Consider the following 22109-nt stretch of genomic DNA (forward strand, 5'->3'; position numbering starts at 1 on the left):
GGCGTTTAGATTGGGAGATTTGTCTGATCGGGACGATCAGACTTAGGTGGAGGGCAGTGTTACGAATATTAGCAAAACTGAGGAGTACTGCCATCTCCAGGCCGATGCTAAGCAGTGACGTGAATTCACATCAATAATTCAATCATTATGTATCTACATAAACGAATCAATAATTGCGTCTACACATATGTACACATTCCGACGAGCAACATTTACATACAAGGCAGCGAGAGATGAGATGTCACACACCGATGAATTTACTTATACGCTTATGTGTGTGCGGGAGACTGTAAACTACAAACACATGCATATATCTTATCTGAGTTGTCACAAGAGAGAGCAATAATTTGTGCACGTAGTTGTGGCTGGCGATTTTGTAGCCGAAACAACTAGTAAGTTCTGGAAATCGAAGAGCCTAGAAGTATGCAGCGTAAACTATAAAAGCGGGGCAAGCGAGTAAGAAGGAATTCAGTTTGATTTGAGTTGTCAAGCAGTTGCGATTAAGACGATATCTAGCGAGCAATAGCAGTATTATTTTGAATAGTAGAGTTTCATTGAGCTATCAATCAGTGTGGTTATTAAGCAAGCTATTCGTTGCACAGTTTGAGTGTATTGTGAAATACTTTAATAAACGCCATTTTGCATTATTACAAATTGGAGTTATTTATTCAACAGTTTAGTGATTCGAACTTAGCAGATGATTGCAAATAAGAGGATTTGCAAGCAAAAATCGTTACAATATATTGTAACGAATGTTAGCAGCACTGAGCGATGCTATCGTCTCTGAGCCGATGCTAACCAGTGACGTGAATGCACATCAATAATTCAATCATTATGTATCTACATAAACGAAACAATAACTGCGTCTACATATATGTACCATGTACGTATACGAGCATCGGAGCGGCAATGCACAAATACATGCATATATCTTATCTGAGTTGTCACAAGAGAGAGCAATAATTAGTGCACGTAGTTGTGGCTGGCGATTTTGTAGCCGAAACCAACTAGTAACTTCAGGAAATCGAAGAGCCTAGAAGTATGCAGCGTAAACTATAAAAGCGGGGCAGGCGAGTAAGAAGTAATTCAGTTTGAGTTGAGCAATCAATCAGTTATTGATTAAGCACGCGATCTGGCGGCCAATAGTAGAGTTCAATTTGAGTTATCAATCAGTTTGCGAGTAGCAAAGTATAAGTGTCATTGTGAAGTACTTTAATAAAGGCCATTTTTACATTATTCAATATTGGAGTTATTTATTCAACAGTTTAGTGATTCCAACTTAGCAGAGGATTGCAAATAAGAGGATTTGCAGAAAAATCGTTACAATATAAAAAGTGGTCGTGGTTATCATCCGATTTCGCTCATTTTCAATACCAATCTATTCTGTGTCCAGATAAGCTAGTGTACTAAATTTGGTGAAGATATCTCAATATTTACTCAAGCTATCGTGCTAACGGATGGACGGACGGACGGACGGACATGGCTCAATCAAATTTTTTTTCGATACTGATGAGTTTGATATATGAAAGTCCATATCTATCTTGATTCCTACCTGTACAACCAACCGTTATCCAATCAAAGTTAATATACTCTGTGTGCAAAGCACGCTGAGTGTAAAATAGAGCTGATATAATAAGAAATTTCTATAGAAATGTTATTTTAAAAAGCTGTATAAATATTTTGTATTTTTCATCATTAAGGCATTGAAATTTTAATTAGGCACTTCTAACCAAAAATTTAGTCAAGATTAAATGGGTTTAGTGAACAAAAAAATTTCCTTTCTATAATTGCTTTCATTTGTTTTTATTGTTCAAATTCCTGGAATCTATTTTTATTTATTTTTCATTCACACGACCCAATCACGCAAGAACGGGTGGACGGATTCGGATGAAATTTGGCACACATGTAGCCAATAGTTTAGAAGGATCTACTAGCTATATGCTTTTGGAAAGGGGGGAGGTCCGCGCCCTCTAGGAAATGTTATAATAATTATATTTATATATAGATAATAGTCTACTGGGTAAACACTTTTTGAAAATGGAAAGAGGGGGAGGTCCCACGACCCCTTCGAACAATTACTTTTTAATAATTTTTACACATTATAACTTTAAGTATACTGACCTTCACCAATATTACAAACTCGATGGGTCAAATAAGTAGAGGCATAACAACGTGAGCAGTGACGCCCTCCGCGCGCCACCCTCCCTCCTTCAATTGTTTTTATTAACACGCTTTTATTAGCTTTACTTGTATGTTTGTTTGTTTGTTTGTAACTTTTCATTCGCTTAAACGCGCCTGCTGCATCCCGTCGTGGTGATTTCGTGCTTTTTTCCTGGACTATTTCAGGAGTAATTTAGGGAACCTTCCGACATCCGTCCGAGATCCCGTCGGGGTCATTTCAGGATCATTTAGGGGCCCTTGCGGGATCCATCCGGGAGCCCGTCAGGGTCATTTCGGACCTTTTCCAGTACTATTTAGGGATCATTTGGGTACCGTTCAGGGATCATTTCTGTGTGGTTTTCTGGATCAGTCTAGAATCGCGTCCTTGTCATTTCGGGAGTTTTTGGGACTATTCCGGGACCTTTTGGAGACCGTTCAGGAAGCATTTCTGGATGGTTTTCGGGATCCCTCCGCTATACCGTCGGGGTAATTTCGTGGCTCTTTCTGGATAATTTCGGGATCATTTGGGGACCCTATCAGGTTATGAGCTCATTTTATTTATTTTTTTACTCTGTTACAAAAATAAAAAATTAGATAGAAAAATTTTTTAAACAGATAACTTGATAAGCAAGCTAACGTGAATACCCCATATATTATATTTTCTTCTTGCGGACGGGACCGCGGCTAAAGGCTAGTAAAAATATAAAGCTAATATAATAAGAAATTTATAGAAATGTCATTTTAAAAAGCTGTTTAAATATTTTGTATTTTTCATCATTAATGGCTTTGAAATTTTAATTAGGCACATCTAACCAAAAATTTACTCAAGGTTAAATGGGTTTAGTGAACAAAAAAATTCCCTTTCTATAATAGCTTTCATTTGTTTTTATTGTTCAAATGGAATAAATTTTTATTTATTTTTAATTCACACGACCCAATTATGTATAAATAGCGTGAACAAAATTGATCTTGGTGTAGTTTATACTTGAAAAGCGAAGGAAATAGTCTTAAGCTATGAATTTACTCAAATATTTCGCGATCTTGTTTGCATTGCTTACCTGCTCTTTGACTTATACTAATTCGGAATATCGCATAATAGGTGGCAGTAGTAGGTTTATAGAGAGAGAACCATACTTGGTATCAATCCATTATTACGAAGAATATCATTGCGTTGGGTCATTACTCACTATGACTAAGGTGGTTACAGCTGCAAATTGCGTGATTGATTTAGATGTGGACTTGTTCGTTGTTGCAGCTGGTGTAACGGATTTACGGCATATACGCTCACATGGACAATTTCTTGGTGTGCGGGAAGCACATCATCCACGTAATTATAATCGCGAAACAAATCATATGGATATTACTGTGATGAAAATGCGTGGATTTTTTCACAAGGATGTAACAGTAAAAGCATTAGAAATTCCCACTCGTAGATTTGCACCGAGCGTAGAAATGCGAGTAAGTGGATGGGGTTGGACAACTGTACAATATGCGAGTCCGTCGAAAATACTCCAGTCTACTCTCATGCGTACATTACCATTTGATGATTGTGCGTGTCGTTATTCTACTTCAGGACGAGCTATTACACCATCAATGATTTGTGCTTTTCATGATGCAGCTGATGTGTGCGTTAAAGATAATGGGGCACCGGCCGTTGTGAGAGGACAACTTCGTGCGGTGGCCTCATTTAATATGGGTTGTTCGCACGCCTTGTATCCGAGTGTTTTTTACAGATGTAACGAATTTGGATGTTCGCGCCTTTATAATTCGAATGCTACATACATTGTGAATTCATACAAGTGGCGAATGTTTGATAAAAACGTTCACCATAGTAAACAGTCTCGATCACCTGTTCAATCGCTGTTCGATTACTTAAATCATTTGCTCAATAGTATTTTTCAAACATTTTTTTAGACGACTGGTATATTGCATTATTTTCTAATTTTAAAATGTTTACATATCTGGCTGCTCAAATTTAATCTACTAACTTGATTTTAGAAATGCATGAGGAATAGAAAGATTTTTCACTTGTATGAATTCACAATGGCTATATTCTTAATTGTAGGGTGTGGTTATAAATCGACTACTGAGTGGAAAATCACCCTAACTCGGCTGAATGCCATATTCCAGTACTCTTTTTTTCATAAACGCTGCAGCTAGCTCACGTCAAAACATATAGAATGTATGCTAAGATAGACATTTTTCGAAACGGTAACTGAGATGTGGTGATATTTCAATCAGCAGTCGACTTGACGATATTTCCTTTTGTGTTATCTATAAATAAATACTAGCCGGATCCTGCGCATCTTGCGCAACAAAATACAAAACATTGTTGCGAGTTATGAAAATATACAAATTTATTTTTCCCATATACCCATATTATAGCATTTACACATTGATATTAAAGATTCTAGCTACATATTTAAATATTTTTATAATACTTCTTTGAATACAATATTAGACGTGAAAATAAAATCATTTGTTATTTTTTGTTTGAATGTTCCTTGCACTGAAAAGGTAATATCCTCAAATCGTCTTACTCTAGAAAAACTTACATATAATTGCCCGTGTGAAAATACAGGGCTAGACAAATATAAGCCAGCTTTGCCAAAGGTTTGACCTTGTGCTTTATTAATTCTCATAGCGAAAGCTGTAGAAAAACGAGGTTGGAATTGTGGAAATAATAAAACACGTCTTTTCGTTTCAGCTTTACAAGGAAGAAGAAGTTAAAGTTTTATTATTAAGAGTTGAGTAGGTAGATAACTGCAAGCTATATGTATGTACATATATATATATTCATACATTTGTACATAGTATGTATAAGAGAATTTAAAGAACAGTAAGAAATGAAGAAATGTGCACTGTGTGCGAGATAGGTAAATAATTTCTATAAAATTAATTCCAACACCTTCACTTAGAAAATATTTACTTTTTGTTAACTTATTAAATCATTGCGAGTTTCAATACATTTTCATTGCAATCAAGTTTCAGCATACAATTACCAGATATTTCATTTCAGTGACTTGAATGAACTATTTAAAAATATATTAACTAATTTTCAATTCAAATTTAATTCTTTAGAGCAAAATAATTGTTTATCCGCCTGCATTGGCTTTGTAAGAAAATCTGCGACATTGAGCTTAGAATCAATATGATTAAATTTAACATTCTTAGACTTTACATGTTCACGTAGGAAGTGATGTCTTATATATATATGTTTTGTTCGCGATTGCTATAAGTTATTGTCCGCCAGACAAATAGCACCCCTATTGTCACAGTATATGGAAATCGTGCCTGGTGCATTTGCCAATAATTCACGTAAGAGATTGCGAAGCCAAATTGCTTCTTGTGTTGCAGAACCCATTGCCATGTACTCTGATTCAGTCGTTGAAATGGCAACAGTAGGCTGCTTCTTTGAATTCCACGATACCGGACCTCCTTGAATAGTAAACATATATCCAGTCGTAGATCGCCTGTCGTTTTCATCGCCAGCCCAGTCCGCGTCACAGAAACCTTTCAGATCAGAATCGAGGTGTTTGTTGAACGTCAATTTATAGTGCATTGTACCTTTTAGATAGCGCATAATTCTTTTCACAGCAACCCAATGACCATAACCGAAATTGTTGTTGTATCTACTGACCGCTCCAACCGCGAACTGTATGTCAGGGCGTGTTATTTGTGCCGTAAATAGAAGGCTTCCAGCAGCCTCTTGATACGGTATCCCTTTGATTTTCTTAAGGGCCGACTCATCAGAAGGACACATTTCCTTAGTTAAACGCTGATTAACATCGGCTGCAGTACTGACCGGATTACATTCTAACATATTAAACTTCGCCAAAATGTCTTGAATGTAAAGCGATTGATCGAGTGATTTATACCCGTATTCCAATCTCTCGTAATATTCATGCCCAGCAACTGTTTTGCGGCTCCTAAATCTTTCATACGAAACCTTTCGTGCAAAAAGTTTTTTAATTCATCTCTACAAACAGAGTTGTTCGATAAAATAATCAGATCGTCTACGTAAATGGCAACGATCAAAAAGCTATTTTTATCATTTTTCTTATAAACACATGTGTCTGTCAAACACGACGAAAAACCAAATTCTTTGAGAGCACGGTCAAGCTGATGGTTCCACACACGACTTGCTTGCTTGAGGCCGTAAAGCAATTTGTGAACCATCAGAAAACATTTCAGGTTGAACCATATATATCTCCTCCTCTAATTCTCCGTGTAAAAACGCAGTAACTGCATCCATATGATGGATATGTAAGTCATATTTAGCAGCTAGCGCAAACAAAACTCGAATTGATGTGTAGCGAACAACTGGAGAAAACGTTTCATCACAACCTACACCTTTACGTTGAGCACATCCCCTGATTACTAATCTGGCCTTAAAACGACTGATACCACCGTCAGAACCGTACTTAGTTTTAAAAACCCACCGACTGGAGATTGCCTTTCGTCCTGGTGGTAAATCAGTTAGCGTCCATGTTTGGTTTTCTTTCAATGATTGCATTTCCGCTTGCATAGCTTTGATCCAATGAGAAGAGTTCGGACTTGAAAAGACTTCCTTCACTGAATTGGGAGCACCTACCTATGCGGTCATCGCCAAATGATTGCGACGACTAGCTGGCCTCAGTATCGGACCTTCGACATCGGCACTCTCATCTAGTATGTTTTCGGGTGGAACGTAAGTTTCATCATTTTGATCATAGCTTGACAGAACAGTCTCATCATGCTCCTCCCCATCGTTATTACTAAAGTTCGATTCGTCTGCGCTTGTAAAATCGTCAGCCCTCTCCGACTCAGCTCCGGAAAACGATTCATCTTTGCTTACATTGATTGCTTCGGGGTTGGTATCCTTCACTTCATTAGTATTGTCATGAACATAGAAATACAAATGACTAGAATTATTTAAAGTGCAATCAATTACATCTGACTCCATGAACACTACGTTACGACGGATGAAAATTCTCTTTGATTCTGGGTCAAACAGTCTATAAGCCTTGCTGTTTTAGCATAGCCCACCATAATGCATTCTTTCGATTTAGGTTGGAGTTTTCCACGTTTTTGCTTTTCGATGTACATTAATGCCTTGCATCCGAAAACTCGAATATTACTGACGTCTGGTTTTCTCCCTGTCCATATTTCCTCAGGAGTCTTTTTCTATACAGCTTGCACAAGGAGAACGATTAATAACATAAGCTGCAGCGCATACAGCTTCAGCCCAAAACCTAATGTCCAAGTTGCCATCAAGCAATAAACATCTTACTTTTTCTACCACCGATCTGCTCATCCGTTCCACTGTTCCATTTTGTTGTGGTGTGTATGGGGCGCTTAGTTCATGGCGAATCCCGCATATTCGTAGAAAATTTTCGAAGCTTTTCCCGCAAAATTCTCCTCCGTTGTCCGTTCGAAAAGTCTTTATTTTTGCATTGGTTTCATTCTCTACCATCATTTTGAAATCCTTGAATTTTTGGAGTACGTTTGATTTATTTTTAATAGGAAAGGGGAATATCTTTTTGCTAAAGTCGTCTAAAAACAGTACAAAGTATTTCGCACCTCCAAAAGAGTCAGTTGGTATTGGCCCACAGACGTCAGCATGAATTAGCTCGAGTACACGCGATGTCTTAGATTCACTTGGTTTGAATTGCAAACGGGATTGCTTACCTTTGACACAAATAGTGCACTGATTCGGTATTATTTTTTTAAGATCCAAACCCTTAACCATATTTACCTTTAACTTGTTCAAATACTGGTCACAAATGTGCCCAAATCTGCGATGCCATAAATCTTGTTTCGCTTCCCGTGAGGCATAAAAAAGTTTGTCGCTCATCACATTAATTTTGTATACGTTATTTTGTAAGTCAGCCTTGCCTACAATTTCACCCGTTTTGTCCCGTATTGTGCACGAACTATCATTAAAGACAACTGTTTTGCCATTTTTCACCAATTGACTGACAGATAATAAATTCGCATAAAGGTTTGGGGCACATAATACGTCATTTACGTTAGCTACTGCTGCAACTCCATCAATATCCAGGTTCAGTTTAACTGTTCCAGAGCACTCAACATCAATATTATTACTGTTTGCAACAGTTACACTTTCTCGCTGTGATACTTTTTGGTTTTTATACTCAGTTGAGCAGAGCTCACAGAGTATATTAACTTTAATTGGATAACGGTTGGTTGTACAGGTATAAAGGAATCGAGATAGATATAGACTTCCATATATCAAAATCATCAGTATCGAAAAAAATTTGATTGAGCCATGTCCGTCCGTCCGTCTGTCCGTTAACACGATAACTTGAGTAAATTTTGAGGTATCTTAATGAAATTTGGTATGTAGATTCCTGGGCACTCATCTCAGATTCCTATTTAAAATGGACGATATCGGATAATAACCACGCCCACTTTTTCGATATCGAAAATTTCGAAAAACGGAAAAAATGCGATAATTCATTGCCAAAGGCGGATAAAGCGATGAAACTTGGTAGATGGGTTGACGTTATGACGCAAAATAGAAAATTAGTAAGATTTTGGACAATGGACGTGGCAACGCCCACTTTTACAAGAAGGTAATTTAAAAGTTTTGCAAGCTGTAATTTGGCAGTCGTTGAAGATATCATGATGAAATTTGGCAGGAACGTTACTACTATTACTATATATGTGCTAAATAAAAATTAACAAAATCGGATGAAGAACACGCCCACTTAAAAAAAAATTTTTTTTTAAGTCAATTTTTAACAAAAAATTTAATATCTTTACTGTATATAAGCAAATTAAGTCAAAATTCAACTCCAGTAATGATATGAAGCAACAAAATACAAAAATAAAAGAAAATTTCAAAATGGGCGTGGCTCCGCCCATTTTCATTTAGTTTGTCTAGAATACTTTTAATGCCATAAGTCGAACAAAAATTTACCAATCCTTCTTAAATTTGGTAGGGGCATAGATTCTATGACGGTAACTGCTTTCTGTGAAAATGGGCGAAATCGGTGAAAGCCACGCCCAGTTTTTATACACAGTCCTCCGTCTGTCCTTCCGCTCGGCCGTTAACACGATAACTTGAGCAAAAACCGATATATCTTTACTAAACTTAGTCCACGTGCTTATCTGAACTCACTTTATCTTGGTATAAAAAATGGCAAAAATTACGAAAAATGAAAAAAATGTCATAATTCTATACCAAATACGAAAAAGGGGATGAAACATGGTAGTTGGATTGGTTTATTGACGCAAAATATAACTTTAGACAGCCGAAAGCCCTGGCAGCTAGCGCTCCCGTTTGTATGTAGAATAGTAATTTGCTATTGTTCATTTAATAAATAAATAAATATAACTTTAGAAAAAACTTTGTAAAATGGGTGTGACACCTACCATATTAAGTAGAAAAAAATGAAAAAGTTCTACAAGGCGAAATCAACAGCCCTTGGAATCTTGGCAGGAATACTGTTCGTGGTATTGCATATATAAATAAATTAGCAGTACCCGACAGATGCTTTTCTGGATCCACCCGGGTCCACATTTTGGTCGATATCGCGAAAACGCCTTCACATATACATCTAAGGGCCACTCGCTTTTAAAACCCTCATTAATACCTTTAATTTGATATCCATATCGTACAAACACATTCTAGAGTCACCCCTGGCCCACCGTAATGGCGATATCTCGAAAAGGCGTCCACCTATAGACCAAATGCCCACTCCCTCTTAAAATACTCAGTAACACCTTTCGTTTGATACCCATATCGTACAAACATTCTAGAGTCACCCTTGGTCCACCTTTATGGCGATATCTAGAAAAGGCGTCCACCTATAGAACTAAGGATTAGTCCCTTTTAAAATACTCATTACCACCTTTCATTTGATACCCATATCGTACAAACACATTCTAGAGTCACCTCTGGCCCACCCCAATGGCGATATCTGCAAAAGGCGTCCACCTATAGACCTAATGCGCACTCACTCTTAAAATGCTCAGTAACACCTTTCGTTGGATACCCATATCGTACAAACATTCTAGAGTCACCACTGGCCCACCCTAATGGCGATATCTCGAAAAGGCGTCCACCTATAGACCTAATGCCCACTCCCTCTTAAAATGCTCAGTAACACCTTTCGTTTGATACCCATATCGTACAAACATTCTAGAGTCACCCCTGGCCCACCCTAATGGCGATATCTCGAAAAGGCGTCCACCTATAGACCTAATGCCCACTCCCTCTTAAAATGCGCAGTAACACCTTTCGTTTGATACCCATATCGTACAAACATTTTAGAGTCACCCTTGGCCCACCTTTATGAAGATATCTCGAAAAGGCGTCCACCTATAGAACTAAGGATTACTCCCTTTTAAAATACTCATTACCACCTTTCATTTGATACCCATATCGTACAAACACATTCTAGAGTCACCCCTGGCCCACCCTAATGTCGATATCTCGAAAAGGCGTCCACCTATAGACCTAATGCCCACTCCCTCTTAAAATTCTCAGTAACACCTTTCGTTTGATACCCATATCGTACAAACATTCTAGAGTCACCCTTGGTCCACCTTTATGTCGATATCTCGAAAAGGCGTCCACCTATAGAACTAAGGATTACTCCCTTTTAAAATACCCATTACCACCTTTCATTTGATACCCATATCGTACAAACACATTCTAGAGTCACCCCTGGCCCACCCTAATGGCGATATCTCGAAAAGGCTACCTATAGACCTAATGCCCACTCCCTCTTAAAATGCTCAGTAACATCTTTCGTTTGATACCCATATCGTACAAACATTCTAGATTCACCCCTGGCCCACCCTAATGACGATATCTCGAAAAGGCGTCCACCTATAGACCTAATGCCCACTCCCTCTTAAAATGCTCAGTAACACCTTTCGTTTGATACCCATATCGTACAAACATTCTAGAGTCACCCCTGGCCCACCCTAATGGCGATATCTCGAAAAGGCGTCCACCTATAGACCTAATGCCCATTCCCTCTTAAAATGCGCAGTAACACCTTTCGTTTATACCCATATCGTACAAACATTCTAGAGTCACCCTTGGTCCACCTTTATGGCGATATCTCGAAAAGGCGTCCACCTATAGAACTAAGGACTACTCCCTTTTAAAACACTCATTACCACCTTTTATTTGATACCCATACCGGATAAACACATTCTAGAGTCACCCCTGGCCCACCCTAATGGCGATATTTCGAAAAGGCGTCCACATATAGACCTAATGCCCACTCCCTCTTAAAATGCTCAGTAACACCTTTCGTTCGATACCCATATCGTACAAACATTCTAGAGTCACCCCTGGACCACCCTAATGGCGATATCTCGAAAAGGCGTGCACCTATAGATCTAATGCCCACTCCCTCTTAAAATGCTCAGTAACACCTTTCGTTCGATACCCATATCGTACAAACATTCTAGAGTCACCCCTGGACCACCCTAATGGCGATATCTCGAAAAGGCGTGCACCTATAGACCTAATGCCCACTCCCTCTTAAAATGCTCAGTAACACCTTTCATTTGATTCCCATATCGTACAAACACATTCTAGAGCCACCCCCGGTCCACCTTTATGGCGATATCTCGAAACGGCGTCCACCTATGAAACTAAGGATCACTCCCTTTTAAAATACTCATTAACACCTTTCATTTGATACCCATATCGTACAAACATATTCTAGAGTCACCCCTGGTCCACCTTTATGGCGATTTCTCGAAAAGGCGTTCACCTATAGAACTAAAGCCCATTCCCTTTAAAAATTCTCATTACCACCTTTCATTTGATACCCATATCGTACAAACAAATTCTAGAGTCAGCCCTGGTCCACCTTTATGTCGATATCCCTAAATGGCGTCTCTCTCTTAAAATACTCTTTAATACCTTCCATTTGATACATATGTATGTCATACAACCACATTCCAGGGTTACCCTAGGTTCATTTTCCTACATGGTGATTTTCCTTATTTTGTCTCCATAGTTCTCAACTGAGTATGTAATGTTCAGTTACACCCGAACTTACCCTTCCTTACTTGTTAATTAGATTTCTGTCATGGGTCATATGAGCTGAGGCTCCTGAGTCTATGTAGGTACCAGTCATTCGATTTTACAACTCCAGTCGCTAGACAAGTGTAACTAAACTCACGATTTTGTCCATATTTTCTTTGTTTTTGCCTTACGGCACAGTCGCGAGCATAGTGACCTTCTTTTTGACACTCGAAACATTTGACAAACTGCTTTGATTTTTGATTCGATTTAGCCGATCTAGAGTACATTGCCATTTCACCTTCACTGGATGTATAAGTGTCCTGAAGCAATTTCGTTTGATAAAATCCGATGAAATTGCTGTACCAGAACTTTCAATCGCCATTATCATTGGCTTGTATTCTTCTGACAAGCCCGCCAATAATAATGTGCCAATCCACTCATCACTTATATCGAATTTAGCGTTTCTTAATTTGTGAGCAGTGGTAACTATTTTGTCTACATACTGCTCCATGTTGTTACACTCTCCAAGCCTCGTGCTGATCAGCGTCCGCAACAAACCAACACGTCTGGCTAGCCCCGAATCGTCAAAAGCTTTTTCCAAATTGTCCCAGACATCTTTGGCAGTCTTAGCATCTTGTACATGGGATATATTCACTGGATCTATGAGCAGAATCAGCCTAGAACGCGCTATAGAGTCCTGCCGTAGTTTTTTCGATTCACCTTTTTCGTAATGTCCACCCGTAACATAACCCCAAAGTTGTTCAGATTCCAGATATGCACGCACAACAAATTTCCATGTTGCGTAGTTGTCCCTTCCTCTTAACTTTTCAATGGTGTTTAAAAAGCTATTTGCCGCCATCTTCCTTAGTTTTCGCAATCAAAAAAAACTGAAATATTGATTAATACGAAATTCATATATTTTATTTATCCCAGTGCAAAAGGCCCATAACCTGTAGAAAAACGAGGTTGGAATTGTAGATATAATAAAACACGTCTTTTCGTTTCAGCTTTACAAGGAAGAAGAAGTTAAAGTTTTATTATTAAGAGTTGAGTAGGTAGATAACTGCAAGCTATATGTATGTACATATATATTCATACATTTGTACATAGTATGTATAAGAGAATTTAAAGAACAGTAAGAAATGAAGAAATGTGCACTGTGTGCGAGATAGGTAAATAATTTCTATAAAATTAATTCCAACAAAAGCTACTTTTAACGGAAACTGTTTTGTTGTCATCTGGAAAGGTACAGTTGGATCTGACGGGGTAAGTTTAATTCGAGGTATAATTGCTATCTTTCCCGAGTCGATTAATTTGACAGTGATTGTGTTCTCGCCTAAATGAGTGACGACCAACCTTGCACCATTTATAAGTCCTGCTGTGGCATAAAGGTTATGAATCAGCATTATGATTGCATTTTTCTTCAAAAGAAGTTTATGGGGGCAAGCCGGAAGGATTTAGGGAATTAAGAAACTCAGTTGGATAACACTGAACATTATGAGTTTCATCTTGCTCAACTGTATCGCAACTTAGATACACTCTACTCTCACCTGACAATAAATTAGATGAAATAAACTCATTAAAAGAGGAGCAATCGTAAATTTTTGGATATAAAATAGCTCTTGAATGAAAATTAGATATGGTTCTGTCATTTATTTCATTTGTTCCAAAGACTCTAGCAGTGAGGTTACTATGATCAATGTAGCATTTTCGAGGTATTTTAATCGTATCTTCGGATATATTTGATTGAATTTCTAAGTCACCATTTCCTAGTTTGAGCAACCAGTTTTTAAACTCATGGTCATTATTTGCTCGCATATTTTGGATTAATCGTCGAATTTTTACTTTTGCCCACAAACGGTGAGCGTTTTATAAAATTTTTAATAATTGAAGTTCTGGTCGCATTTCTAACAACGGGAAGAACTTGTCTAAAATCACCTCCAAATACATATATTTTTCCCCCAAATGGCCAATTAACATTCATGATGTCTTTTAAAAGTTTGTCAACAATGGTAATTGCATCTTTAGGAACCATAGATACTTCGTCCCAAATAAATAAATCGGTTTCACGCAAAATACAAATTTAACCACTTACCACATATGTATGTAGTAGAGATATACGCCGCCACCAAACGCCGCCGCCGCCGCCGATTTTGGTCGTTTTTCGTACGCCGCCGCCGAATGTCAAAAATATCTACTCGTTTAAGACTATTTAGGCCATTTATTGTTCATGTCGAAAATTGGTCGGATATGGTCGAAAGTGGTATCAACGGATGCGCATCACTGCCAGTTATAAGAAACTTATTGCGAAAATTAACTCCTTACAACTCTTCAAAAGCTATTTTAAAAAACAGGCCTTTTCGAAGTCAGCTTAAAACGGACTTTGCATCATCCAATTCACCAAGTTATTAAAACATTAAAAGAAAAGTTATATAATAAATTTATATGCTCATTTTGCATATTTTTTTCAAAAAATTAATTATGAACAATGAATTCAAATAAAATGACCCAAGGCGAATATGTTTTCAAATTGTCCTCAAGTTGTTAAAAAAAGGCGCCGATTTTTTTTTTATTTTTATATTGCGATTGGCTGAAAGAATAAGCGAAATCTGTGATCCAAAATCCTTTAGTAGGTTCTAGGGGCATAAACACTCGTTTGAAATAATTCTTACCTCATACTTAAGTTGAGGATATATGTAAATATGAGAAGGATTTGAAAAATAACTTGGGCTTACATTCAAACATCTGTTGTCTATTTGCGAAACTATACAATAGGGTCTGAAATGTAAATTTTGATTTTCACACTTAATCCTTCAACACCCAAGTCTCCCGGTTTAAGATTTCCTAAAGTTGACGGCCCTATCCAAAACTAGTCCCTTGGAGTGAATCACATTGATTATAGCCTATCAAACAAGTTTAAATATCACTTACATGTTACGGCTCCTTTTACAAATGTGAATATGTAGGCACATATATTTATCAGGAGGGGCTTTGTCCTTCGCAAGAACACTCAAAGTGGTGAAGTAAAAGCTTTCCCAACACAGTCGAACTAAGGACCGTGTGTTCTACTACCCTAACGTAGTGTTCAGTCGAACTAGTATGAAAACTGAAGCTACGCGGTCATCCTTAATGAGCTCCTATATCGTAAGGCCGGAAACAGTAGTTAACAACTTTCAACTTAAAATCCGTCGAATTTCATTCTAAATTTGATTTAACGAAGACTATTGAAATCAATGTTGTGAACACAAACGTCTGCAATCTTTGGTCTACATTTTAAAAATTTTATCAAGGGTCCTTGTAAAATTTTAATTAGTGCCACAAATGATTTAAAGGAATTGTGTTCGCGACGATTATTAGGAGTTAACCCTAGGTGAAACTACGCTTTGCACGAGATATACAGACAAAAGTGTGACTATTTTATGTATCTCTATTTCTTTTCGGCAGACGCAAACAAATTCCAAAGACCGGGGTTAGGTTCGAAGCCTCTCTGGAGTAAGCGAACGAGGGACAATCCCTCAGCAAGGAGCTACTCCTGAAAATTTTTGAACGGTCTGCGAGATCTTGAGGCAAAAACCACGGATCTTTCCGAAATGGCCAACACGTTGATTTCCTTAAATACATACAAACAAAACCTTTCCTAAATATTATTTTTTTAAATAGAAAAATCAAGCTTTTTAAAGTAAGAACACCGGCGTAGGCCGGCGCGCCGCCCACGCCGCCGCCGCCGATAAGGTGATCGGCGTAATCCTCTAGTGCAAGTCCGACACAAGCGTTTATATTCGTCGTGATGGTGATAATATCAACCTTATTGGTGTATATGTTGATGATATATTGTTGGTATGTTCGAGCAAAAATGAGATATTTAATATTATATCAAATTTAAACAAATTTATTGAGACTGTCGCTCGTGGCCCGATATCATTTTATTTGGGCATGGAAATTGAACGCGTTGGTGATAGAGGTGAAATCACTATTCGACAATGGCGCATGGTAAATTGCAGGCCAGCGGCGACTCCATGGGCTCCTGGTACGGTGCTAAAGAAATGCGTTAAGCAATGTAACGATCTGCAAATAAATCGTTATCAAAGTTTGATCGGTGCTCTTATGTACTTAGCTGTGATATCAAGGCCAGACATCGCTTATGTTGTATCCAAATTGTCACAGTTTAATGCGCATCCACATAATGAACATATGAATGCCGCTCAACACGTATTAAGATATTTGGCGAAGAATCCTGATGGTAAATTAACATTTTATGCTAATTTTGAAGAATTCTTATGTTTCACAGATTCCGATTGGGGGCAGTTATAGTTGTGACCGGAAATCAAATACGGGCTATGTTATTCTGATCGCTGGTGGCCTGTAGCCTGGGAATCCCGAAAGCAACCTGTCGGTGCATTAAGTACGATGGAGGCCGAGTATGTAGCGTTGTGTCAGGCAGCGAAAGAACTGTGTTACACCGAAGTCTTCTTAGCGAAATCGGATTCAATGAGTACATAGAAAAGCCTACCACTATTTTATGTGACAATCAAAGTGCACTATTTATGGTGAAAAGTCCCATGGTTCAGGAGAGGAGCAAGCACATCGATATATGGTTTCATTATATACGTGAAAAGTTAGAAGAACAACAAATCGGGGTGAAGTATGTTTCGACTAATGAAAATGCTGCAGATATTCTCACTAAAGCTTTGGGAAAGAAAAAGCATTCTGATGTTTCTAAATTAATAAAAATTCAAATGTAATATCTGAAATGTCTTTTTTGATAATACGGAGTTTGGTTTGAGGGAGCGTTTGTTGCATTCTAAATGCAACTCTGCAAACCTAAACTCATACCGACATATTAGTTGTATATAACCCTTATATATTTATCTATATATTGTAACGAATTTACTGCAATTCCCCTTATTTGCAATCTTATGCCAACGTTCGTATCGCTAAAATGTTGAATAAATAACTCCAATATTGAATAATGGAAAAATGGCCTTCATTAAGTACTTCACAATAACACTTATACTTTGCAACGAATAGCCTGCTTACTTAATTATAAATTTCTCAGCTACAACTACAGATGTATAATTTTTCATTTGAGTAATACTTGCACAAATTATTGCCCTCTCTTGTGACAACTCATCATACTATGTTCAAACAGAAAAATAAATTGAGGCTATTTCGATTTAACTTGAGTGGTGTTCATACAACTCTATTTAGCTTACACAATAGTAATTTTATAGCTGGTTGGCTCATCTCTACAGTAAGAACATATCTTTGTTGAGACTGTCAAAATGTGCGTGTTGGTATTAGGTGAATGGAATGAAAACATAAAACTTTGAAATTTTTGTGTGTTGTAAGAAAATGTGTTCAATGTTTTGGTTTCATTTTGATTTTGCCATCTTCTTTTGAAATGAAAGACATAAAATCAGCTGATGAGATGAGCCAACCATATAGTTCAGCCATGCGTAACTGTCTTTTAATATACTCAATAAACACACTTTACAATGTTGCATTTGCAGTTTGAAACAATTTATTACGCAATTTTTTTTAAATTGGCAATTTATTATTACAATTTATTATATGGCAAATTGCGTAATAAATTGCCCAAATAGTATAAATTGCCAATTTGATGTGTGTTTGAACCTAGTATCAGATTAGATATAATAAATTAATTCAATAATTTCAATAGTTCCTTGAACACCTCATACCTAATAATATGAGTTCTCTACAAAAGATTAATTCTTTTTCTGCTGAAAATTCGTTGAAAATTTCAAAGCCAGATGTATTTTCTTACTTTGAAAAAGGGAAGTATAGTTATTCTTCAAGTCAAATAGCATTAATAGAGCTGCAGGGGCGAAAACTTATAACTATACAATGGAAAATTGTACACTCCTCCACGGAATTTTGGTCGGAAGTCCGAGAACATAAAAATGCATTAAACGAACCTCCTTTTTTAGAACTTGTCGAATTCATATTCAGACCAATTCTAAATATTCTCGCGGAATTTTGTTCTCGCTGATTTTTTTATTGCCGCGGAAAAAATCCTCCAATTCTTTTCTCCTAGGGAGAAGAATTATTGGGGAATAGGAATTTCGAATTTTCGAAGTCAGCTGTTTTGTCACTTGAAATTTCGTTGCGCATTTCTTATTTTGTTTAAAAAATTGAAGTTTAATTATTGTTGCGAATTTGTTTGAAATTAAGAAATAAGGTATAAACAATGCACATTATTGCATTTCATGTCGTATTCACTGGAATAAGTAATGAATTGGTGCCACAGCAACATCAACAGAGGAGCATAAGAAGAAGAAGACGGCGGGATAACACAAATCCCCCGGAGTTGCATGCATTCATTCTGCAAAGCAATTTTCTGGCGGCCAAGTCGAGTTGAGTTCTGCTTTCGCCATATGCCAAAATCTATTTAAGCCTTCTTAAAAAATCCTTGCGCAATTTCTGGATGGCTGCATCAAATATGCGAAGAGTTTTCCGTTGCTTATAGATATACTTTTCGACTTAAAATAAAAAATATTGTGGTTGTTGTTGTAATTAATGTTGTATTAACAGTGATAATATTGTGGTAGAATGTAAATACATATTTTAGCGCAAATTTGTACAAATAAGTGTTCTTTCTTAAAAGAACCAATTTCCTTTAATTATTTTGATGCATTCCCTTTAATTTAACTAGTGAAAAAACTCCTATGAAATGGCAAAGAAATCTCCCTCTCCCCCACATTCATAATACCTACTTTTCTCCCATAACCGGTTTCCTCTTTTTCGAACATTGTTCAGAATAGGAGGAAAGGGAGAAGTGAAAAAACTCACAAGGAATTTTTATTTAGAATACGAGGAATGGGAGAAGGGAAAAAACTCGCACGGGATTTTCGTTTAGAATCGGGCTGATTTAGTTTTTTAGCATTACTACTCAGTAACGCGGAGGTTGAAAGAGTTTTTAGTGGCATGAAAATTCTGAAAACTAAATTAAGGAACAAACTAAAAATTAAAATGCTTAATGCGCTGCTTAATATTCGATGCTCGTTAAAACGCTTATCTAAATGTTGTAATGACTTTGAAATTACCTATGATCTCATATCTATGGTAAATATCCAAACTTTATACCCAGACATAAGCTCTTATGATTTTTCAGACGGGGAATATTTTATATAAATAATTAGTTTGTAATATTTTTTTATGTATATACATATATGCAATCATTTAAAGTAATTCCATGTGCTAGTCAAAGAAAATGTGCCAGATATGTTTTGAAACAGGAAGTTATGCTTAAGTTATGTTTATAAGTTTTTATTTAAAAAAAATTTAATGAATTAACCAAAAAATTTCTGGCCTTTTTTTAGCTTCTTTTTTTTCTAAATTTAGCCTTTTCTACCTTTTTTTTTGCCAATCTAGCTTCTTTTTTTGCATCACCTGGCAACACTGGTCACATTATGTGTGGGCGGTATATCATCCCCGCGCCTCGTACATAATGGTGGCCCTGTCCACCCCTCGAGTGTTGGTAGTACCTCTTCGAGCCACTTCGCTGTTCTCTCGTCCTCGCAGTCTACGAGGAGGAGCCCTGCTCTGAAATACACCCCGCAAAATATTAGGGTATGCCCATACCCCCTGAACACTCCCTCGATTATCTGTTCCTGGAGAATCGTCAGGTCCTCTTGACTGAGGGCATCCGCTGGGTAGTTCCTGGGCAGCACAGCCACTCGGATACCCCTGAGGGCGTCCGAGTAGCTCTGCTGCCTTAATGCTGTCTCAGCGGGTAACCCGGTCGTCCTGGCCAAATTCTCCCGGCGCATGGTTGCCGTGTTCTGCGGAGCATGGGCCCGTTGCCTTTTTGAGCTGGGAGTTTCCTCCGTTGTGATCTGCCCGATCCTACGCTTTTCAGCGGGACCGGGTGTATGCTGGCCAGCTGCTGCTGGCTGTGCTCTACTTTCGCCTCTATTCCTCCGTTCGGCGGTCGCTGATCTCTGCTCGTTGGCTGGTTTATGCCTGTGCTCGCCTGCTCTGGCTCTTGCTTCCCTGGGCGACAGGCCCTCCTCAAGGTATCGAAGGTACCATTCTATACCTCACCCACTTAGTCCCAGGCGCCATTTGTCTGTAAGCGATCCTGGTCTACCCGGTGGTGGTAGTGCATGTTGCCTGCCTCTGTTATGCCTTCTATTGGGCCTCCACTCTTCCCGGTTTCGTTTGGTGTCGTTCCCTTTCTGGGACCTATCGCAGCTGCCTTGTGAGCTGCTTCCAGAATCATGCTTCGACGGTGATCGCCCATGCTTACTCGGCTCTCTAGAGGGCCTGCTAGGATGGTTGTTGCCACCTTCTCTCGTATGTGTAGAGGTACCGTCGGAGCTACGTTTAGTTGCTGTACCTCTTTCCTCGGGAGGCCCGCGATGCTCTATGGTGGTACTGGGCCTTCCATGGTTCGCGGGTTTATTGCTCGACGCCTGTCCCTCCTGCTACCCTTTCTTGATTTGCCCGCGCTGCTCACCAGTGGCCGAGATGCCTCTGAGGATCGCGGGTTTCGTCGCATTTTGCTTATTATGCTCTTCTGGTCCGCGTTGCTTTCCTTGGGTATCTGTGTTGCCCTTTGGGTTCGCGGGTTTACGAGCCGGTTCTCTGCGTACTCCAGCGCTGGTAGAGGGAGATTCGTCGTCCCTCATATGCTCTAAGAAGAGCATTGCCTCCTCTCTCGAGAGGCTCTCCAGGAATTGCCTGGAGTACTTGCGTGGCCTGCTACTGCTTTGCCCGCTGCTCTTCTTGGAGCCCGTTTTCTTTGTTTCGTTGCTGTTGTTGTTTGGTTTTTTGTTGTTTTGGTTTTGTTTTTGTTTTTCTTCATTTTTGTCGTATGACAACATGCTTCATGGCAAGTGTAGTTGTCAAATTATTTATTTGGGGAACTGGGTTGGTCCGCCGCGGCAGAGCCCCTTGACGCGGTAAGGCTATGATTACTCCCCAAGGTAGCCCGGTGTTGGGGAGGCGCCGTTATAATACAGCCGGTGTTGTGGACCTCCTGGCTGCAAACCAGTCCAATGGGCACGGTGACGCATGACACCCTGGATTAGGAGGTGACAGTTCCTGGTTACCGATAGCATTTGCCCACATCTGTCAGGTTAGCGCGGTTGCGCCGCTCCTATCTGACCAATTAGTATCGAATGCGATCGGCATAAGCCCCTGCACCGCTACAAGGTGACTGTCTGCGCAGGAGAAGCTGCCCCGAAGCACCGAGCCTGGTTGAGGTCGTTAACGCTTTGTTCTTTGCTACCACGTCTACAGGTGAGATGTGCAGAATGGCATATAGTGTAGCGGTTGGGGTTGTTTTCAGTGCTCCCGTAATGCTAAGCATCGATAGTCTGCATACCCCCTCTAATTTTTTGAGGTATGTTGTTTTTTGTGTGGCTTTCCACCAAACAAGAACTCCATAGTACAGAATAGGGCTTACAATCGCTGTAAAAACCCAATGAGGAAGAGAGGGCGATAGGCCCCACGTACACCGCAGCATTCTTTTACATGCATAAAGTGCCGTTGAGGCCTTCTTGACCCTCTCCTCCACGTTGAGCTTCCATGACAGCTTACTGTCTAGGATGATTCCTAGATATTTTATGCAAGATTTCTCCTGTAAGGTCACCCCTCCTAACTTAGGCCTGGTCCAATTTGGGACCTTGTACCTCTTTGTAAATAAGACCATATCCGTCTTCTCCGCATTGGCTTTCAACCCGACATTAGATGCCCAGGTATGAATATCCCGAAGCGCCCGATCCATCAAAGAACTAATCGTTGGAAGGCACTTTCCACTTATGACAATTGCAACGTCATCTGCGTAAGCCGTAAGTTTTACGGGTCCCTCATCGAATTGCCTGAGCCGTTGGTTGATGACCAGCGTCCACGGCAGAGGTGATAGCACCCCTCCCTGCGGCGTGGACGCTTAGTGATGGTAATATTCGTCACAATATTTATACAG

At 38.9% G+C, this 22109-nt stretch overlaps 1 protein-coding gene across 1 annotated transcript in view; it reads right to left on the minus strand.

Annotated features, from left to right (window-relative positions):
- bbc (choline/ethanolaminephosphotransferase 1 bbc) overlaps positions 1-14410 on the minus strand; it is a 156663-nt gene extending 142253 nt beyond the window's left edge. Inside the window, exon 1 of the mRNA XM_067771720.1 lies at positions 14256-14410. Coding sequence (XP_067627821.1) covers positions 14256-14260 — 5 coding nt within the window. The 5' untranslated portion in view covers positions 14261-14410. The remainder of the gene's footprint in view (positions 1-14255) is intronic.
- Between the last annotated feature and the right edge of the window lie 7699 nt (positions 14411-22109).

Source organism: Eurosta solidaginis, chromosome 3 (genome assembly GCF_040869045.1).
Source record: "Eurosta solidaginis isolate ZX-2024a chromosome 3, ASM4086904v1, whole genome shotgun sequence".
Taxonomy (NCBI): Eukaryota; Metazoa; Arthropoda; class Insecta; order Diptera; family Tephritidae; genus Eurosta; species Eurosta solidaginis.